The 22,086-nt window shown below is 42.9% G+C and overlaps 1 protein-coding gene across 5 annotated transcripts in view; it reads right to left on the reverse strand.

Annotated features, from left to right (window-relative positions):
* brip1 (BRCA1 interacting helicase 1) overlaps positions 1 to 22,086 on the reverse strand; it is a 342,881-nt gene that overhangs the window by 294,556 nt on the left and 26,239 nt on the right. For all 5 annotated transcript variants that reach the window (XM_069911456.1, XM_069911452.1, XM_069911453.1 and 2 more), the window contains exon 8: positions 13,268 to 13,555. In XM_069911456.1, the coding sequence (XP_069767557.1) occupies positions 13,268 to 13,555 (288 nt within the window). The remainder of the gene's footprint in view (positions 1 to 13,267; positions 13,556 to 22,086) is intronic.

Consider the following 22,086-nt stretch of genomic DNA (forward strand, 5'->3'; position numbering starts at 1 on the left):
CCTACAATATTGGCCCCTAATTATTAGGTCTCAAATAATAATTACACAATAAATAACAATCAAACAGTACATTTCAGTATTATGTAGATCTTTCTTTCTAAAGCCAAAGGTTGCTGGCATATAGCCTTGTAAAAGAGTTATCTTTACCATCCACTCTGGACCAGTAAAATCTGTTTAATGGGCAATGGGCAAGGTGCTCATAAAGCTGGTTTTGGGCTTGTCAAAGTTCCTCTGTCTCCTGTAGAAGGCAGAATTTGTTGATGGGTCTGTTCAGAAAGCCAGTTTTGGTCTTGACCCTGTTACAACATAAGCCAGGAGCAACAGAAAATCACCAAGACTATGGCATTTTAAAAAAAAACCTTTTATTATTAACTATTAATATTATGTGCGTGTCTTTTGAAACTGCCCTGGTGGCATAGTCTTAAGGAGCAGAAGATGGTTCGGGGCAAGTGCTTCAAGGTCATTTGCATCTGAAGAAGCCTTGTGATTGGATGACTATTGAGGATAGCCTCAGCTTCACATAAAACATGTGGAGATCCTCCTCGTAAAGACTTTGCACATTTAGGGTAGAAGTGAGAACCTTTTGCACTGATCTAATTAATCTTCTCCCATACACCTCCATGGTGTGAGCCAGCAGGGGGATGGAAGATTCAATTGATTACTTTCTAGAGCAGTGTATTATGGATTTGACCCTGATTCCAGCTTTTAATTGCCTCCCTCAACTAGCCCTGAGCTCCCACAAAATTGGGGCATTGACAGATCGTGGTTCTTTCACTTGCGTAGTCTGGATAACATATGGTTGCAAACATCATGACCCTCCTCTTCATGAACATGCCGAAGAATTAGATCAGAAATGTGAAAATCTTTGGCCAGTATGACAGGATGTTTCCTCTCTTCTGGCATTCCTGCTCTGCTAAGTCGCCCACCAACTCTTAATACATTATTTTCCAGAATGGGGTTTAGTTTACGAAAAGGCTAGTCCTCCTAACCTTCATTCCTTTTCTCAGACTTGAGATTTCATCTGCAAATCTCTTCTTCTGGAAAAAGCAGATTATCTCCATTTCAGCATTGACCAGTTCAACTGTGAGACCACTGTTTTCCTGAGTCTCAAGATTTTCTGTATCCTTTTCTTGCAGATATCTCTGATGGATCTGGATGAAGCTGAGCAAGAACAATGGTTGTTTGTTTCCTCTTTCTGCTACGTCACAGAAACAGTCCTTTTAAGTATGAGCATCCATACCACTGCCCTTTTCAAATTAATCCAGGATGAGAAGTAATGAATTAAACGGGTTATTGGACCCACTTTTTCATGTGTTATGAGTAGCATTAACAGCTAACAGTGTCCTTTAGTGAGATTCTTCCCAATCCATCAGGATTTTAAGGCCACTCTTCCTGAAGCCAAAGAAACAACTGAGGCGCATCTCCCATATTATTTTCTTCAGAAAAAATTCAACTTTCAAGCCATTCCTTACTTTGGCTTGGCTTCGCGGACGAAGATTTATGGAGGGGGTAAAAAGTCCACGTCAGCTGCAGGCTCGTTTGTGGCTGACCAGTCCGATGCGGGACAGGCAGACACGATTGCAGCGGTTGCAAGGGAAAATTGGTTGGTTGGGGTTGGGTGTTGGGTTTTTCCTCCTTTGCCTTTTGTCAGTGAGGTGGGCTCTGCGGTCTTCTTCAAAGGAGGCTGCTGCCCGCCAAACTGTGAGGCGCCAAGATGCACGGTTTGAGGCGTTATCAGCCCACTGGCGGTGGTCAATGTGGCAGGCACCAAGAGATTTCTTTAGGCAGTCCTTGTACCTTTTCTTTGGTGCACCTCTGTCACGGTGGCCAGTGGAGAGCTCGCCATATAATACGATCTTGGGAAGGCGATGGTTCTCCATTCTGAAGACGTGACCCATCCAGCGCAGCTGGATCTTCAGCAGCGTGGACTCGATGCTGTCGACCTCTGCCATCTCGAGTACCTCGACCTGAACGTCGGTCTGCCCTCATTGCACATGAACTCCTCAGACTTGACATCGACATAGCCGCTCTCAGTGAAGTCCGCCTGGCAGATGTAGGCAGCCTCCAAGAACGCGGCGCGGGCTACACACTCTACTGGTCTGGCAAGCCTTCGGATGAACGACGCCTATCTGGTGTAGGCTTCATGGTCAAGAGCTTCATTGCCTCCAAACTCGAAAACCTTCCGACAGGCCTCTCGGACCGAATCATGTCCATGCGACTCCCACTTCAAAACAAGCGTCACATCACCCTCATCAGTGTCTATGCTCCAACCCTCCAGGCGGAACCAGCAGAAAAGAACAAGTTCTACACCGACCTGCGCAACCTCATCCAACGTACCCCTACAGCCGACAAGGTTGTCATCCTGGGCGACTTCAACGCTCGTGTCGGCAAAGACTCAGAAACCTGGCCAGGAATCCTGGGCAAGCATGGCGTCGGCAAGTGCAACGACAATGGGCGCCTCCTGTTGGAGCTCTGCGCAGAACAGCGGCTTGTCATTACAAACACCCTTTTTCAGCAGAGGGACAGCCTTAAGACCACCTGGATGCATCCCCGATCCAAACACTGGCACCTCCTGGACTACATCCTGGTGCGAGAAAGTGACAAACAAGATGTGCTCCACACCAGGGTCATGCCTAGCGCGGAATGCCACACTGACCACCGGCTGGTTCGCTGCAAGCTCAACCTTCACTTCAAGCCAAAGCCCAGGAACAATAAAGCCCCCAGAAAGAGGTTCAATGTTGGAAAACTGCAGTCAGACGAAGCGAGAGGAAACTTCCAGGCAAACCTCAAAGCAAAGCTCGACGTTGCAACCCGCCTCACGGACCCGTCCCCTGAAACCCTCTGGGATCAGTTGAAGACTACCATACTGCAATCCACTGAAGAGGTACTGGGCTTCTCCTCCAGGAAAAACAAGGACTGGTTTGACGAAAACAGCCAGGAAATCCAGGAGCTGCTGGCAAAGCCATTCCTACTGCATTGTTAACTGTGTTAACATATCTCCACTGTAGTGCATGTGAGACTTTGTCAATTTCAGCAACTCTGCTGGCCACAAACGTTCAGAACTTTGTGGTCTTATTGTTGATGTATTCCAAAATATGGAGTCTGTTAATTTCATTTGTAGCTCTTTTCTCCACACTGTGTCCATTCCTGCTCACTGTGGTGGCAGTATCAACTCCATTCGAGGGATAGTAGCTGAAGCCACCTCTTGCCTTTCCCATCACAAACCCACAATGAGCTTGAGCATGGTCACCATGCAGTAACAGGTAACTAACAGTTCCTGAAATGTCCTCACACGAATCAGCAAAATGATGCAAATGAGGAGATGTCATCATTCCAAGGTTTGTGGGTTTGAAGCTTGAAGTCTTCTTAGCTTATGAAGATCCTGAATCCAACACATCCATTCCTGTACAATGGAGTCTGGTATCGTATCATCCCAACCAATCCTTTTCCTACACAAATCTTGCAGGATCTTCTTGACAGGTTTACTGGTCCCATTATTCCTAGGGGATCATATAATCGAACTGGCAATTGAAAGAATCACCCTTCTTGATTCTTTTGAACTTAAAAACGTGAGACTGAACACATCATTGTCCATCTAACACCCTGTCCACAGGAAGGTTGTCACAGTCCAAGTCCAGATCCAGATTCTTGATTTCTTTTGCTCTTTCCGTTTGAACAACAGACACTAAATCCAAGAACTGCTCGTCTTTGCTTGAAGGTTCATAGTCATCACTGAGGAACTCAGGAAAGTCAGTCCCTGAACTGTTGTTCCCACAGCTCCAACTAATATCCCGCTGACTGCTCCTGAGCACCATCATTTTTTCCTCCTAATATTGGTCCATTAATCATCTAACCAAGCATGGTTTTAACAGCACATGGTCCGTCTCCCACACTCTGCATTGCATCTAGTGGTTCCAGAGCCTTTGGTACACCTGAGCCAATTTCAGGAATATGAACATTCCTCAGATGAGACCAACTATCGATATTGCTTTGATGTGGAATGTTTCCTTTGTGCACAAGCAGAATCTTCTGAGTGTATATGCCTGGAAGATCAAAAAAAAGACTATCCAGTCCAGTGACCCCAAAGCCTGAAACAATTCTGGTTTCAACAAACTTCCTTTAACCCATAGTTCTCAATACTTGACATTCTTCCCTGAAGATTAAGCTGATTCATTAGCCCCACTGTGCAAAAAGATGCAGTGCTACCTGGGTAAAAAAATGCATACATATGCACTGTTGCATTCCTCTTCCTGGCCTTGACTTGTCCAGAAACCATTGAGAGTTTGCAGTTATCCTCACTGACCCCAGTAAGATTACTTGTCTGAGCAGAGGCTACAGCACTGTTTTCAACTGCTTCCTTTTTTTTCTGCTTGCTCCTTTTCCATTTCCTTCTTTCTTTGGTGGATATGCAGCGTTCTGGGATGCTTTGAAACACACACGTTGCGGCAGTCGCTTCCTGCAGTTTTCGCTGATGTGTCATTTACACAGCCAGACAAAACATACTCCCTTTCCTTTTAGGAAAGGGATTTTCTCACTCTATGCCCTCTTCCAACTATAGACACATCTGCAAAGCATGCCCACCTGCACAGAACAAACAATTCTTCACAGCAGGCAAACTCTCCTTTTCCTTCGTTCCTTTATCATTTTCCTTATCTGCAACTGTCACAGTGGTGGCAAAAATGCTTCCTTATATTCTTGGATGAGGCTGTGACTTGGACCTCCTTACATTTTTCCTCACTGTTGGAGTGTCTTTGAGATCTCCAAATACTGGATCTATTGCAATCTTCATTTGCCTTTGATTGTGTTTTGCCTGGAAGTCATAGACCACAGTTCTCCATGCATCCCTCAGCCACTAGGGCATCTTCCTTTTGATGACTAGCATATTAACAGGCACGTCAAGTTCATAGTTGATAACTTCCGTGGCATTATAACATCCTCTTAGAGAGAGGGCATATGCCTGTCGAGCTGGAGTGTCATCCAGTTTTACTAACAACCATCAAAGAGCCTTCTCCATAGAAGCAGTAGTAATTTTATGCTCATTGCCAAAATCCTCCTCTCGTAAAGACAGCCTTCCTGAATCCTCTGCCCGAGGCCATATGCAGGGAACTCCTTACAAGTTCCCTTGGTTGTCCCTTTATGTAATGTTCCAGATAACAGAGACAATCTCTGTGGCTTTTATTCTTTCTTTCAATACAGTGTTTAAAGAATTCAATGAGCGCTTGGTACTGAGATAGGTCATCATCAAAAACTTAAATCTCCTTCTTGGGCATGGAAATGAGCCACTGTAGCTGGATTAATGATGTAGTGATTTCATTTTGCCTTTCCATAGCTGAGAATAGATTGCTCTGTTCATCGTTGCTTGTAGCAGATAATGGAGCTGGAGATGTCACATGTGCATGTTCACCTGGATTTTTGATGCTTTTGACTGGAGGGTCAAGAGACAAACTGGACGAGCTACAGCTCTGTCTGTGGTTGGTATTATTGGTGTTTTGTCGATTGGTAACATCATGCTTTGGGAGGATTTGTCCATGTGTACGCATGTCTTGTAACTGTGGAACAAAAGGATCTGTTTTAACATTGTGTTTTCTTTTCCTGTTGTCCTTTCTTGAGATGGGACTCCATGCCATCAGACACTTCAGATAAAGTTACTTCAAGCAGTGATTCCGGAGGCTCCTAGTACTTTCATTTTGGCCATAGTAGCAGCAATGTTTGCTTCCAGCTCCAGCTGCTCTGTTTTCCCTCCTTAACTTCCTCCTCTTCCCTCCTTTAGATGTTGCTCCTGATCTTCCTCTTGTTCTTCTAAGTCACACATGTCAAACTCTGGCCCGCGGGCCGCGATATAATTATATTTGGCCCGCAAGATCATTTCAAAAATGTATTAGAGGTGGCCCGCCGGCCGCCGCGCCAGTATAGCGCCTGCACAGTAATACAACAAATCCCAGAATGCATTGGCGTCAGCCCGCTAATCGCCCCCACCTCCTCTGTTTACGTTGCAGGGTCTCACCGTGGACTCTGGTTTTGGGGCCTGGCCGGTGTCAGGGGAAGCCAAGGCCGCTTCCCAACGCCCGGAACCGGAGGCCTCGGGCCTGACCTCGCCAGGACCGTTGCCCACTCCCCCTCCCTGCCACAGGCCGACCCACGACTCACGGTGATGGGGCCGCCGATCCGCCGAGATGCCGTCCTGCAGCGAGAGCCGATGCCCCCGCACTGTCGTTGTCCAACCCGATCGCCCGCAAACCTCGCCCTCCCGCACACAGGCCTGAGTAAGGATTATGTACTTTAATCTCAGGATAAAACGATCTTCCAATAGTTTCATGTCACAGTGATAAATATATTCCTGGTTAAAAATGGTCCTGCACCTGGATACAAGCTCATTAGGCATCAAACTTGAAAAGTGTGTCAATCAAAGGATATCTGTACCAATGGAAAAAGGGCATAGCAAATAACCCTGCTAGAGTTCATGCCCACAATCAGTCACCCATTTTATTGTTTCAGGAATCATGTTATTCTCCCACATTCTCAATAGCCCTCAGATTTTACTATTCGACTATTTTAACATTTGACAAATCCTCTATAGAGAAATATTATTTATTGAATATTTTATTTCTCATTTGTTAATGCTTCTGGAAAGAGTTTATCCAAAACTATTATTAAACATTTATTTTAATAAGAAAAAGTTTAACATTACATATGTTGAAAGAAGAGAAAACATGCAGATGTTGTTGAAAATTTTCAATAAATATTTAGTTCGGCCCTCGACTTAGTCCAAGTTTTTAATTTTGGCCCTCCGTGAATTTGAGTTTGACACCCCTGTTCTAAGGCATTTATCCTTAAACAGTTTTTGTCATACAACAAGAGCAGCCATTTCAGTCTTAGCCTTTATACGTGCAGATATAGTACTTGTTTTATCTAGATAGAATTGAATAATTGTTTGGTCTTGATACAAGTGATAAATAAAATTTTCAAAAACATGCAAGTAACAGAGATCAGGAAGACTAAAAGAAGACATGAGGTTGCTTTGGCATACTATGTGAAGTCTTAAGGGTTTCTACAGGTATATTGAGAGCAAAAGGATAGTAAAGGACAAAACTGGTCCCCTTGAAGATCAGAGTGGTTGGCTTTGTATGGACCCAAAAGAGATGGGAGAGGTCTTAAATCTATATTTTTCCCCTCAGTATTCACTCTGGAAAAGAGCATGTAGAGTTGTGGGAAGTAAGGAAAACAAGCAGTGAAGTCATGGAATTTATACAGATTAAAGAGGAGAAAGTGCAAGGTGGAAAAATCCCCAGGGCCTGACAAGATATTCCCTTGGACCTTGAGGGAGGCTTGTGAAGAAATTGCAGGGGCTTTGGCAAAAATATTTAAAATGTCCTTAGCCACAGGTTTGGTGCCAGAGGATTGGAGGATAGGTTGCATTGTTCTGTTTAAAAAAAGACTCCAAAAGTAATCCTGGAAATTATAGGCCCATGAGCCTGACATGAGTAGTAGGTAAATTATTGGAAGGTGTTCAATTATTTGGATAACCATGGACTGATTAGGGATAGCCAACATAGCTTTGTGTTTGGTAGGTCAGGCATAACCAATATTATAGAGTTTTTTTTTTAAAGAGGAGATTACCAGGAAAGTTGATGAAGGCTGTGGATGTTGTCAACATGGACTTTAGTAAGGCCTTTGACAAGGTCTTGCTTGGGAGGCTTAATCAGGAAGGTTCAGATGCTAAGTATTCATGGTGAAATGGATTCAATGGCTGGACGGGAGAAGCCAGAGAGTAGTGGTGGATGATTCTTCTCAGACTGGAGGCTTGTTACGAGTGGTGTGCTTCAGTGATCAATGCTGGGATCATTGTTGTTTGTCATCTATATCAATAATCTGGATGATAATGTGATAAATTGGATCAGCAAGTTTGCAGATGACACTAAGATTGGAGGTGTTGTGGACAGCAAAGCTTGCATAAAGATCTGGATCAGCTGGAAAAATGGGCTGAAAATTGGCAAATGGAATTTAATAGAGACAAGTGTGAGCTGTTGCATTTTGGAAGGACAAACCAAGAAAGGACATACAAGGTAACTGATAGGGCACTGAGAAGTGCAGTAGAAGAGGGATCTGAAAATACAGATACCCAATTCCCTGATAGTGGCGTGATAGATGGATTGGCATATTGGCCTTCCTAAATCAAAGTATTGAGTACAGGAATTGGGATGTTATGGTATAAGGTTGTATAAAACATTGGCGAGGCCAAATTTGGAGTATTGTGTGCAGTTTTGTTCACCTAACTACAGAAAGATATCAAGATAGAAAGAGTGCAGATAAGATTTACTAGGAGGTTGTGTAGTCTTCAGGAACTAAGTTACAGGGAAAGGTTAAACAGGTTTGAACTTTCTTCCCTGGAGTGTAGAAGAATGAGAGATTTGATAGAGGTATTTAAAATTATGAGGGGAATAGACAGAGTAAATGTGGATAGGCTTTTTTCCCCACTGAGGATAGGTGAGATACAAACCAGAGGACAGAGTGAAAAGGGAAAAGGTTCAGTGGGAACATGAAGGGGAACTTTATTCATGCAGAGAGTGGTGAGGGTGGTGTCACAAATTCCATCTGAAGTGGTGAATGAGGGCTGAATTTTAAACATTTAAGAAGAATTTAGACAGGTACATGGATGGGAGAAGTATGGAGGGCTATAAATGGGTGGAGGTCAGTGGATTGGGCAAAAAAATTGGTTTGGCACAGACTAGAAGGGCTGAAGAGGCTTGTTTGTGCTGTAATGATCTATGGTTCCTGGGAATCACTATCTCAGAAGACTTTCCCTGGATCCAACATACGAATATAATTGTGAAGAAACCACGGCAGACCCTCTGCTTCCTCAGGAATTTGCAGAGGTTTGGTAATGTCATCAGAAACCTTGGCAAACTCTGAAAGTGGAAAGTGTGGTGGTGTGGAGTCACCAATGCCTTGGAGCAAAAAGCCCTGCAAATAATAGTGGACGCACTCCAGTACGTCAGGCAAAACTCTCCCCACCATCGAGAAAATCTATATGGAACTTTGTTGTCAAGAGAGCAGCAGCAATAATCAAGGATCCACATCACCAAGAATATACTCTGTTCTTCCTATTGCCATCAGGAAAGCGGTATGGGTGCCAAAGGGTTTGTATCACCAGCTTCAGTAACAGTTCCTACCCCTCCACCATCAAATTCTGAAACAACAGACTTCACCAGAGGCTCATTCAAGGGCTCTTACTTTGCACATTATTTATTACTGAATATTCATTTTTTTCTGTATTTGCAGTTTGTTGACATTTCTTGGTACATGTAGCTTTTTTTTTGAGTACAGTTTATATTACTGATCAGTAGAAATTTTGCCTGACCTGCAGGAAAAAGAATCTCAGGGTACTATGTGATGTCTATGTACAGCATGTACTCTGACAAATAACTATATCAGACTAGTTCGACAACATAGGCAGTAATCTCAAATTTCATCTTTTTATTCAGTTAAAGAAACATTTGCCGTTAATGGGGTTTACTTTTTTGTCATTAATTAGAGTAAATAATGGTTTCACATTGATTTCCCTTTTTTCAACTTGCCAAGTTGTCATTACAAATTTAATGGTCTTGGATAAATTAATCTCACTCCATTAAAAGATGCAGTTTGTAGTCCTCACATTACACAACTGCTATCAAATTCTAAAATTGAAGATTAGCATTTTGAAATTACATAGTTAAAACATCACAGCAAAACACTGCTTTATTCAAACTTTACAAGTCCACACCACTAAAAAGCAAGAACTGGAGGGGGTATGCAACGCATAATTTTTAAAGATTGATTTTTTTTAATACGGCACGTGAAAGACAGTGATGCGACTCTGAATGGTCCTGGGGCATTTCAATACTGACACATGCTGAAGACTGATGGCAGAATTTGAAAGACCATTCATTACAAGAGAACAGCCATCAGATCATAAGACACATGATCACACATTAAATTACTCTAAACGTCTTCCATTCACAATCTCTAACCTACCTATTGAATCATTTCACGTCTGTGAGGATAATACAATGTTTCTAAAGAGGCTCAATGATGACAGAGAGTAATTCCTGATTATTACAATCTTGATCTTCCTTCAGGCGATAAAAGATGTAAAATAAATGCTCAACTATACCCAACAAGCATAAGGCTGGTTTTGTCATTTTGACATGAACTACATCACCACTCAATTATTGAATGACTGTATTCTCCATGTTAATTGCCACCTGGGGCTGTGGTATCAAGATTTCTTAAAGGGTAAACTGTAACTTGGCTTGTGCTACAATAGTTGACAGCGTTTGACAATAACTCATTTGGACAAATGGTCGGTTAGACCTTTCTACTACACCCAGTCCCCAAGGACCACTGTTCAGTAATTCCTTTCTTTTTTACTACAGGTACACGTAAACATCGAGTTAATGTATCGATTCATACTGCTATGCTTCACCGACAGCAATGGAGCAACGCAGAAACAGATGGGTTAAGCTTAACACAAAATTTATTAACAATAATAGACATACCTCAGTAAACTTAACACCTTTTGTGGCAACTCCATTAACAAACAGGTGTATGTAGAAAAAAATCCCCAGACCATTACAGTCCAAGCTCAAAATGCCCGAAAACTCCAAAACAAAACCTCAAGACAGTCACGTCAAGTCCATCAGTCAAAAAGGAACAGCTCACAGAGTCTGGTCTCCAGGCTTGGGATTCCTAGTTGAGTTGCACACTGGTCTTTTAGTTAGACGTGAAGACAGATGGCCGTCATCACTGTAGACGTACAACTTTCTTGAGTTTCGAAGGTGGAAATGACCACCTTTGATTTCTTTACACGGGAATTTTCACTCAGTCACTACATGAGGTTCACGCCTCAGAATCCACTTTAGGGATCCACTGATCTTCTGTCACACAAGTCTTCACCTCGAAACACCTGGTCTTAAGTTGTCAAGTGACTCCTATCACACAAAGTCCTCTAGTAAAGGGAATGGCAAAGCCCAAGTCAGTCACACACACCCTGGGCATCTGGGCAGCACAAACGGCTGTCAAGACAAATAGTACTGGCACCCACAAAGTAACTCAGTCTCCTTTCTCCCACTGAAACTACTGGGTGAGCATACTGCCAGACAACTGTCACAGGTGGCAGTGCTGGCATCCATGAACATACCAACCCAGCATCTTGTTTGCTGAAGTTGCTGGGTGAACAAGGACACACAGACTGACCATCTGACTGAATGACTGCCCCCCAACCAACCTGTTCAAAACTCAATGTGCTGGGCTCTTCAACTTCCCCAGCTTGTACCTTCAGCTCTCTCGATTGGTGGAAAGAGGTTGACAACAGCAGGTACAATCTCCGCGAGCCCAACAGCTTCCAGGGGATGGCTCTTGCACTTCTGACAGCTGCCATTTCTCCCAGATTTCCACGCAGCTGTCAGTTTTCCGAGTGCTACTTCTGGGCTTCAATGCAGCACACGCTCCTCTCTCGCTCACCCTGCCCCGGTTCAAAAATAAAATTGTCCAGGGTCCAATAACAATAAAATGTCAATTTCTTTTCAATAAAATTTCTAGTCATGGTTATTCACAGGAATTCCAAATGATACTTTGCCTGAACTTCTTGCAATTAGTGATACTGCTTATAACAATAACAAGACACAATCAATGCTCACTGATCTATTACCCAGCGCAGTTGGGTCTTCAGCAGCATGGATTCGATGCTTGCAGACTCTGCCAGCTCGAGTACTTTGATGTTGGTGATGAAGTCATTCTAATGAATGTTGAGGATGGAGCGGAGACAGCGCTGATGGAAGCGTTCTAGGAGCCATAGGTGATGCCGGTAGAGGACCCATGATTCGGAGCCTAACAGGAGCGTGGGTATGACAACAGCTCTGCAGAAATCTACACATTTATGGAGAACCAAATTTAATCCCACAAAGCTAGATGTGAAATTTAAATGGCGGAACTGCTGGCATTGCAGTTAGTGCAACACCTTTACAGCTCCAGTGATCAGGACCAGGATTCAAATCCTGCGCTGTAAGGAATTTGCACATTCTCTCCGTCTTTGGGTGAATTTTCCTCGAGGGCTCTGGTTTCCTCCCACCACTCAAAACATACCAGGGGTATAGATTAATTGGGTGTGAAAAGTGGGTGGCGTGGACTCATAGGCCAATATGGCCTGTTGCTATGTTGTATGTCTAAATTTAAAATCTCTTAAAAATTTAGTTCATCATGCAGAATCACCATCAAATAAAACACTACACTTCTCATCACAATTCCTGGGTATATTGTCCCACCTCAGACCAGACCTTCCAGAAGGGAGGGTCTGAAGTAGCCCTGGAAGACTCCATAAAGTCTTGTGGCATCAGGTCAAAATCTTCTTCTGACAAACACCTAGCACTCTCTCTCAGCTGATGAATCAATGCTCTGCCATGTTGAACAACACCTGGAAAGTAGTGTTCTCAAAGAATACAACTACAACCCACAACATGATGACTGTATAGATAGCACCAATAAAAATGACCAGCCAAGTCACAAATAGTTGGTCAATTAGATATGCAGGGTGTAGAAGGTGAACCATCACCAGGGATAAACTGGTATGACCTTGGCCTCACAATCTACCATCAAATATCAATCCACCCATAATGGAATTGACCTCCACCAAACTTTTGTGATACTATAATTGTTTTAAATGACATGGATTCAGAGCAGATCTTACAGGTCAAAGCTGGGTATCCTCAAAGCACCATGGATCACTGACAGCAACAAAACTGCATAATTATAATCTATAATCTCACAACCTTGGCAAATCTATCATTCATCTGATCGAATCAAGCCAAGAGATCAATCCTGGTTCAAATGAGGTTTGCAGAAGGGAATAGCAAAAATTGCACAAGATGCATTTAAAAATTAGGTGACAAACTGGTGATGCTGCAATACACATCTACAAGTATATTAAACAACAGAAGAAACTTGCAGTAGATGGAGTAAAGCAAAAATATAACAAACAAAATTAAGTAAAATCACAATGCTGGAGAAACTCAGACAGTCACACAGCATACTTCATATAGCAAAGGTATGTGCAAAATGTAGACAGGCACCCAAACAAAATGGTGGAATTGGCCTACTGGATTTCTCCCGCATTGTATTTTTACTTCAATCAAAGTGTCTGCAAACTTTCATGTTTTAATACTAACAGAATTAAAACTACATCTAACTCATGAATGGTGGAAGGTTAGTTGAAGATATCCATGGGTAAACTTACATTTTTCCCCTCAAGGAGCTCCTTGCATCTTTCATTCCTACTATAACTAATAGATACCTCGGGATGGACACAGGTGAAATCTCTACTGGACAAGATGCTCATCCGAACACCTGCATAAGCTGTACGCCGAAGTTCATGAGTAATTTGTGTTATCTGTTTGTGCGTGCGCGTGCCAAAAAATATTTTTGGGACTTGTGATTTTCCATTATTCTTCCCTTTTGCAGCAACTTCATATTTTTCATTTATCTTCAAATTAATGCAATTGCACAAGTTGCAGGGGCTAGACACCTACAAGGGAAAGCGAGAAAACAATTTAATCACTGGATTTATTTGAAATATTTTATGCAGTTTACACATTAATCATTCTACAATTGGAAATACTGTAAAAAAAGATTCACAAGGCTAGTATTAGTATTCCAGTTATAAGGAGGAACTGGTAGACTGGAACTTTTTAGCCTGGAACAAAGGAGGCTGAAGGATGACCTCAAAGAAGTTAACAAAATCATGAAGGCATAGTTAAGGTGAATTGTCACAATCTCCTACTAAGGTAGTCAAATCTAAAACCAGACAGCATAGATTTAAGGTGGGGGGGGAATGGGGCAACATTTTCTAGAGGCTGGCGCATAAATGGAATGAGCTTCCAGAGGGTGGTATAGGCAGGTACAATTATGACATTCAAAAGTAATTTAAACAGGTACATGGATAGGATTAGAGGGATATGGGGCAACACTGGTACATGGGACTAGTTCAGATAGGAAATATGGCTGGCAAGGACAAGTTGGCCTGAAGAGCCTGCTTCCATCTTGTTTAGCTCCATGAATTTAATTATCTTAAATATAATCAATAGTTTGTTCATATTGTTTTGCACTACATTTACCAGACAGATATGAAGAATGGTAATTGTGTAACTACAAAAACAAAATAGTGGTAGAATCTGGGAGGAGGCAGTGTTAATGGAAAGGAGTGGTGAATGTAACTATAAATGGACAACTTGAAGTATGTAGCACTCAATAACCAATCTAAATCATTACACTTTTTATATTTCAGTATCTAGTCAAAGGTTGTTTTACGTTTGTTTGTTAAAGTTTGTTAGACAGTTGCTATAAAACAAAATACACCTATACAAACAACTTCAAAATCATTAATTAAGCTCCAATTCAAACAAATCAAAACAAACAAATTGTGATTAATACAATGCTGGAATGATTCAATAGTCAGGCAGCATAAACAGAGAAAGGAAATCAAAAGACTGTTCATGAGAAAATTTAAAGATTTTAAGTTGCAGGCAAAAAAGATGGTCTGTGATTGAGTGAAAACCAGATTATTTGGGTATTGACCAAAAGAGGTCGCAGATTCAGGTGAATAACAAAAAGTGAAAGGGAAAGTCTGCAGATGCTGGGTCGAGGGCAGCACTTTAGAGGGGTTAAATAGAAGCTAAAGTAAATAGGAAATATTCTCTCATCTTCTGATCAATTGTTTTGCATTTGTCCATTTGGCTAAGGATGATATCACTGAAGAGCAAACTACATTCTGCAAATTAACCCAATGGAAAAATTATATTTTTGGACATCCAAGGTACTCCATGCTGTTATATTGCACCAATCCAGAGCTTTAATGATTTCTAGCTCCAGCATGGAAATCGTTGATTTTCTATTGTGGTGGTGCCCACAATAGAAATTTGCCATTTTATTTTGTGCTGGTAGATCTAAGTGCATTGAAGACATAAAATTCAATAAAGAATTCAGGGGAACTCAAGAGTTACATCAGCCTCAGTCATGCTGACACTTGGAAGAACTCAGCAGGTCAAGCAACATCTATGGAGGCAGATGGTACCCAGTGGGGCAGGGTGGGGAGTGGGGGAAGAGAGAGAGAGACAGATAAACAAAAGGTGGTTGGTGACAGTTGGAAATAGATACGAGGGATCATGGGCAGATGGAACCAAGTGAGGGAGGGGATAGGATAGATGAACCAAAGAAACCCAGATGCACAATGACTAGATGGAACCAGGTAAGGAAGGATAACTTATAAACATGCCCGGGGTGGGGGGTAGAAATGGAAAAAGGAGAGAGAAAAATTAGATGGACTGATGGGAGTGGGAAAGGAACATTCAGTGATTAGGCCTTTGGACTGTAGGCTTCTAAAGCAGAAGGCAAGTTTATTGTCATTTGATTGTACAAGTCTTCTTTGGCTTGGCTTCGCGGACGAAGATTTATGGAGGGGGTAAAAAAGTCCACGTCAGCTGCAGGCTCGTTTGTGGCTGACCAGTCCGATGCGGGACAGGCAGACACGATTGCAGCGGTTGCAAGGGAAAATTGGTTGGTTGGGGTTGGGTTTTTCCTCCTTTGCCTTTTGTCAGTGAGGTGGGCTCTGCGGTCTTCTTCAAAGGAGGCTGCTGCCCGCCAAACTGTGAGGCGCCAAGATGCACGGTTTGAGGCGTTATCAGCCCACTGGCGGTGGTCAATGTGGCAGGCACCAAGAGATTTCTTTAGGCAGTCCTTGTACCTTTTCTTTGGTGCACCTCTGTCACGGTGGCCAGTGGAGAGCTCGCCATATAATACGATCTTGGGAAGGCGATGGTCCTCCATTCTGGAGACGTGACCCATCCAGCGCAGCTGGATCTTCAGCAGCGTGGACTCGATGCTGTCGACCTCTGCCATCTCGAGTACCTCGACGTTAGGGGTGTGAGCGCTCCAATGGATGTTGAGGATGGAGCGGAGACAACGCTGGTGGAAGCGTTCTAGGAGCCGTAGGTGGTGCCGGTAGAGGACCCATGATTCGGAGCCGAACAGGAGTGTGGGTATGACAACGGCTCTGTATACGCTTATCTTTGTGAGGTTTTTCAGTTGGTTGTTTTTCCAGACTCTTTTGTGTAGTCTTCCAAAGGCGCTATTTGCCTTGGCGAGTCTGTTGTCTATCTCATTGTCGATCCTTGCATCTGATGAAATGGTGCAGCCGAGATAGGTAAACTGGTTGACCGTTTTGAGTTTTGTGTGCCCGATGGAGATGTGGTGGGGCTGGTAGTCATGGTGGGGAGCTGGCTGATGGAGGACCTCAGTTTTCTTCAGGCTGACTTCCAGGCCAAACATTTTGGCAGTTTCCGCAAAGCAGGACGTCAAGCGCTGAAGAGCTGGCTCTGAATGGGCAACTAAAGCGGCATCATCTGCAAAGAGTAGTTCACGGACAAGTTTCTCTTGTGTCTTGGTGTGAGCTTGCAGGCGCCTCAGATTGAAGAGACTGCCATCCGTGCGGTACCGGATGTAAACAGCGTCTTCATTGTTGGGGTCTTTCATGGCTTGGTTCAGCATCATGCTGAAGAAGATTGAAAAGAGGGTTGGTGCGAGAACACAGCCTTGCTTCACGCCATTGTTAATGGAGAAGGGTTCAGAGAGCTCATTGCTATATCTGACCCGACCTTGTTGGTTTTCGTGCAGTTGGATAATCATGTTGAGGAACTTTGGGGGACATCCGATGCGCTCTAGAGGATTGTACAAGTACAACCCAACAAAACAGCGTTCTCCAGTCCTCGGTGCAAAACACGCATACAATCAGATACAACACACAGAGGCAAACAATACATGTGCAGGACAAGCATTGATCTCCACAAATAAATAAATGTTGCTTCATGAATAGGACTCTCAGATGGTGAGTGGGAGCAGTTCCTGTTCTCGTTCACATTCTCACTGCCCGTGGGAGGAAGCTGTTCCTCAGCCTCGTGGTGCAGATTCTCTTTCCTAGTTGTAACAAATTGCTACTCGTGTCTGTGTTTGGTCTTTCCATTGCAGCGCGGAAAGCCAAGAACAAATTTCCGCATTGGAATACAGTCATGTGCCGCATAACCTATGTCTGCATGTAGTTTCATGGTCCCACCAGGTTATAATGGATAATCCATTGGCTATTTCTGCATTTATGGTGTACATATTTTTATGTTGCAAATTGAAATCAATATGAGTTAATGATTAATTGAAGCAGAGCAATTATCCAGTCAGAGAATGGGACGAAGCAAACGTAACCAGATCATATGATGTTCGCCCACTATCTAAATTGCATAATGTCCTATTTCACAGAGCGTATTGTGGACATTAAGTGACGCACGAGAGTAGAAGGGGAGTCTGAAATGACAAACAGCCAGAAGCTCAAGATAGCCATTGAAGACAGTTCTCAATGATGTAGAGGAAGCCATATCGCAAACACAGATTTCAATAGATCAGGTTGGAAAAGGTGCATACAAATTTCTGGCTCACCTGAAAGGGCTGTTTAAGTCCTTGGATGGTGTTAGAGAAGGTGAAGGGACAAGTGTTGCATCTCCAATGGTTTCCAGGACAAAATGCCAAGCAACCGGGGACAGGGGAGGGGAATAAGCAGACCAAGGAATCACAGAAATGATCCCTGCAGAAAGTCAAAAGTTGGAAAAAGGAAAATGTGACTGGTGGTGGGATACTATTGGAGCTGGAAGAAATGACCAAGGATAACCTGCTGGATGAAGACCTTATGGATCTTCGTGTTTGTGGAGGAGGGGCACAATGGGAGCAGATGTGTGGAAAATAGGAGGTATAAGAGGGCTCCATTAACGACAGAAGAGGGAAGCCTCATTTACAGAAAAGCAAGGGCAATCCAGGGGGTTCTCGAATGGTGTCTGTCCAGCACTCACAGTAATCCACGAGTATTTTTTCCTCTTGGTTCACCTTTCCTGTCCCTCCACCATTCCCTAGTTACTTCCATCTACTCAACATACCCACTCACTATTCCTGTCCCTCCACCATTCCCTAGTTACTTCCATCTACTCAACATACCCACTCACTATTCCTACATACTGGTCCATCTCCCCTATATATACTCAGTCCAATGCAGAGTCTCAACCCAAAGCATCAAACATTTCTATGACCCCTCAGATGCTTTTTGATTTGCTGAGTTCTTCCAACCATTTATTTTCCAGATACCAACACCTACAATCTCTTGTGTCTCCATGCCAATAATCAATTCAGGTAGTTGAATCAGGACAAATTGCTTGATTGTAAATCCAACTGGCCTTTGTACAGTGTACTTTGTTTTACCTTTCGAAAATTAGACGCAGGCATTACTAGCTCATCAATGGAACCTTGAAAGCTAAACAGTTTCAGGTAAGCTATTCGAAACTTTGAAATCTCTTTCTTGCTCCGTTAGCAGTAACTAAAACAATCATAATTTTATACTTAATCTCAAATTTTAATTTGCATCTACTCATCATTACCTATTCATATTATTACAAACTATCACAAATTAGTTAGGAGTAGAATGAAGAACAAAATTCCATGCTCTGAATTATTTACAACTGTGCAATTCCAATCCTGGTGTGACAATAGATTTCCAATATGGCACAATACAACGAGCAACCATTTGCATATTTTCAATCAATTAAGTTCAGTAATTGTTCTTTAGTGTGCTACAGCTAAAGTCATTCTAAAATCCATTTAAGTCAATCGCCACCTCTGATTTATCAGCATTACTCCATTATATATTCCGACTGGTGACATTTTTGCTTTCCTTGGGCTGTTCTCTTTCCAAATCCAAGATTCAAATTTTTCTACTGAAAAAAACAGGCTCTCCTTTTTAACAAAGTTTGGAAAGAAATACTAACACATTCTGGAGTGTGAATTGTCATATTTGTGAGCATCAAGCTATCTTTTCCTCATTTGTACAATGGATTTTGTGGAACCTAACCTCAGGTAACATTACGCAAAGAAAGAAAAAAACAATGAAAGACAAAAGGAAAATAAAGTGAAAAGAGGGAAAATTAAGAAATTAGGAGGGATTTATCATGAAGAAAGAGGGAGTGAGAGGGAGCAAAGGGGAAGGAGATGAGAAAACAAGAGACAAAAAAGAGAGGAGAAAGGGGAACAAGTGTGAGGGAAGATTAGGGGAAAATGAGAAATGAAGAAAATTAAAGATGAGAAATCCAAATTGAATGGGAAAGGAATAGATAAGAAATCAAGAGCATATGTGGGAAGATGAAATTCTCAATCATTTTCAACCAAGTTGCAATAGTCTTCAAAATGATATTTAAATCAGCTGTATGACACTTCTCTACACTATACCCAGAATGGAAACTTAATAAATGTCCCCTTCCAAAACCACAGGTTTGCAACAGAGTCCTCAAGATTTTATAACCCTTAAAATTATTTTTAATAGTGTTTTCACACTTGCAAAGCAGAAAATTGTAAACTATAACCAACAAATTTAAATGACATTCCCCACCCCCACCCCCCCACCCCGCTCGCATTTCTCCAGTACTATACAAAAAGGTAGCTGAGAAATAAAACAAGAGTTAATACATAAATATGAATAATGCTCATTTTATAAAATGCAATCTTTGGCACATAACGTTGCAATATCTTTCTCAGACTGGTTAGTCCTTGTTTTCATGTGCCTAACTCATAATAGGATGCATTAATCAGGAAAGCTGAATGACATATTGAGAATAGCTCACAGTACAGGTAAAAGCTAGCAGTCTAACTGCCCAAACTGTATAGATTTAAGTGTTTTATCATATTTCTGTACAGTATAACATGATAGACCCTCAGAATTCTCTCTTCATCAGCTGTATTTCACAACATAAACAAGTCTTAAGAAGAGCTTATCTTGCATTTATACACATTGACCACTGCCAGTGGGCTGATGTCGCCTCAAACCGTGCACCTTGGCGCCTCACAGTTCGGCGGGCAGCAACCTCCTTTGAAGAAGACCGCAGAGCCCACCTCACTGACAAAAGACAAAGGAGGAAAAACCCAACACCCAACCCCAACCCACCAATTTTCCCCTGCAACCATGTCTGCCTGTCCCGCATTGGACTTGTCAGCCACAAACGAGCCTGCAGCTGACGTGGACAATACCGCTCCATAAATCTTCGTCCGCGAAGCCAAGCCAAAGAAAAAGAAACATGTCAAATTCAACTTTGGAGCCGAGCAATACTACAATTCTAATTTGCAATGAAAACAACAGGTGAGGCCTGTGAGTAGCTAATGTTATCCTTTTGTAAAAGAAGGTAAATAAGGATAATCCAGGAAAAAATAGACCAGTTAGCTTAACATCTGTGGTCAGCAACCTATCGGAAAGAAAGCCTAGGAATACGACTTGTGCACATTTGAAAAGGCATGGCCAGATTAAGGACAGTCAGTAAGGCTTTGTGCAAGGTAGGTCATGTCTTACAAACCTAATCAAGTTTTTTTTTGAGGAGGTGGCAAAGATGGTTGATGAGAGTAGGGCAGTGGATGTTGTATTTTAATATGGGATTTGGCAACATGGTTTGGGTGGCGGTTAGCACAGCACTATTACCACGACAGCGACCCAGGTTTGAATCCGGTGCTATCTGTTAAGGAGTTTGTTCATTCTACCCATGTCTGCGTTGGTTTCCTCCCACCTTTCAAAAATCTGCAGGACTGTAGATTAATTGGTGTATTTGGGAGGAACAGATTTGTGGGCCTGAAAATTTAAAATAACACCCCTCATGGTAGGCTGATTCAAAAGGCAAATGTGCATTGGATCCACAGTGAATTGGTACTCAGAACATTCAAAACAGGCTTACCCATGGAAGACAGAGGGTAGAGATAGGGTGTTATTCTGGGTGGAGGTCCAAAACAATGATCTCCTGCAGGAATCTATACTGGAACTTCTGTTATTTGCGATAATATACAAACAATATAGATGAAAAAGGAGACAGGTAGGTAAGTAAGCTTGCAGATAATAAAATGATTGTTGGAGTTTTGGACAGTATTTCTTTCTTTGGCTTGGCTTCACGGACGAAGATTTATGGAGGGGTAATGTCCACATCAGCTGCAGGCTCGTTTGTGGCTGACAAGTCCGATGCGGGACAGGCAGACATGGTTGCAGTGGTTGCAAGGGAAAATTGGTTGGTTGGGGTTGGGTTTTTCCTCCTTTGTCTTTTGTCACTGAGGTGGGCTCTGCGGTCTTCTTCAAAGGAGGTTGCTGCCTGCCGAACTGTGAGGCGCCAAGATGCACAGTTTGAGGCGATATCAGCCCACTGGCGGTGGTCAATGTGGCAGGCACCAAGAGATTTCTTTAGGCAGTCCTTGTACCTCTTCTTTGGTGCACCTGTCTCGGTGGCCAGTGGAGAGCTCGCCATACAACACGATCTTGGGAAGGCGATGGTCCTCCATTCTGGAGACGTGACCTACCCAGTGCAGTTGGATCTTCAGCAGCGTGGATTCGATGCTGTCGGCCTCTGCCATCTCGAGTACTTCGATGTTGGTGATGAAGTCGCTCCAATGAATGTTGAGGATGGAGCAGAGACAACGCTGGTGGAAGCATTCTAGGAGCCGTAGGTGATGCCGGTAGAGGACCCATGATTCGGAGCCGAACAGGAGTGTGGGTATGACAACAACTCTGTATACACTAATCTTTGTGAGGTTTTTCAGTTGGTTGTTTTTCCAGTCTATTTTGTGTAGTCTTCCAAAGGCGCTATTTGCCTTGGCGAGTCTGTTGTCTATCTCGTTGTCGATCCTTGCATCCGATGAAATGGTGCAGCCGAGATAGGTAAACTGGTTGACCGTTTTGAGTTTTGTGTGCCCGATGGAGATGTGGGGGGGCTGGTAGTCATGGTGGGGAGCTGGCTGATGGAGGACCTCAGTTTTCTTCAGGCTGACTTCTAGGCCAAACATTTTAGCAGTTTCCGCAAAACAGGACGTCATGCGCTGAAGAGCTGGCTCTGAATGGGCAACTAAAGCGGCATCGTCTGCAAAGAGTAGTTCACGGACAAGTTTCTCTTGTGTCTTGGTGTGAGCTTGCAGGTGCCTCAGATTGAAGAGACTGCCATCCGTGCGGTACCG

This window comes from Narcine bancroftii, chromosome 14 (assembly GCF_036971445.1).
Source record: "Narcine bancroftii isolate sNarBan1 chromosome 14, sNarBan1.hap1, whole genome shotgun sequence".
Taxonomy (NCBI): Eukaryota; Metazoa; Chordata; class Chondrichthyes; order Torpediniformes; family Narcinidae; genus Narcine; species Narcine bancroftii.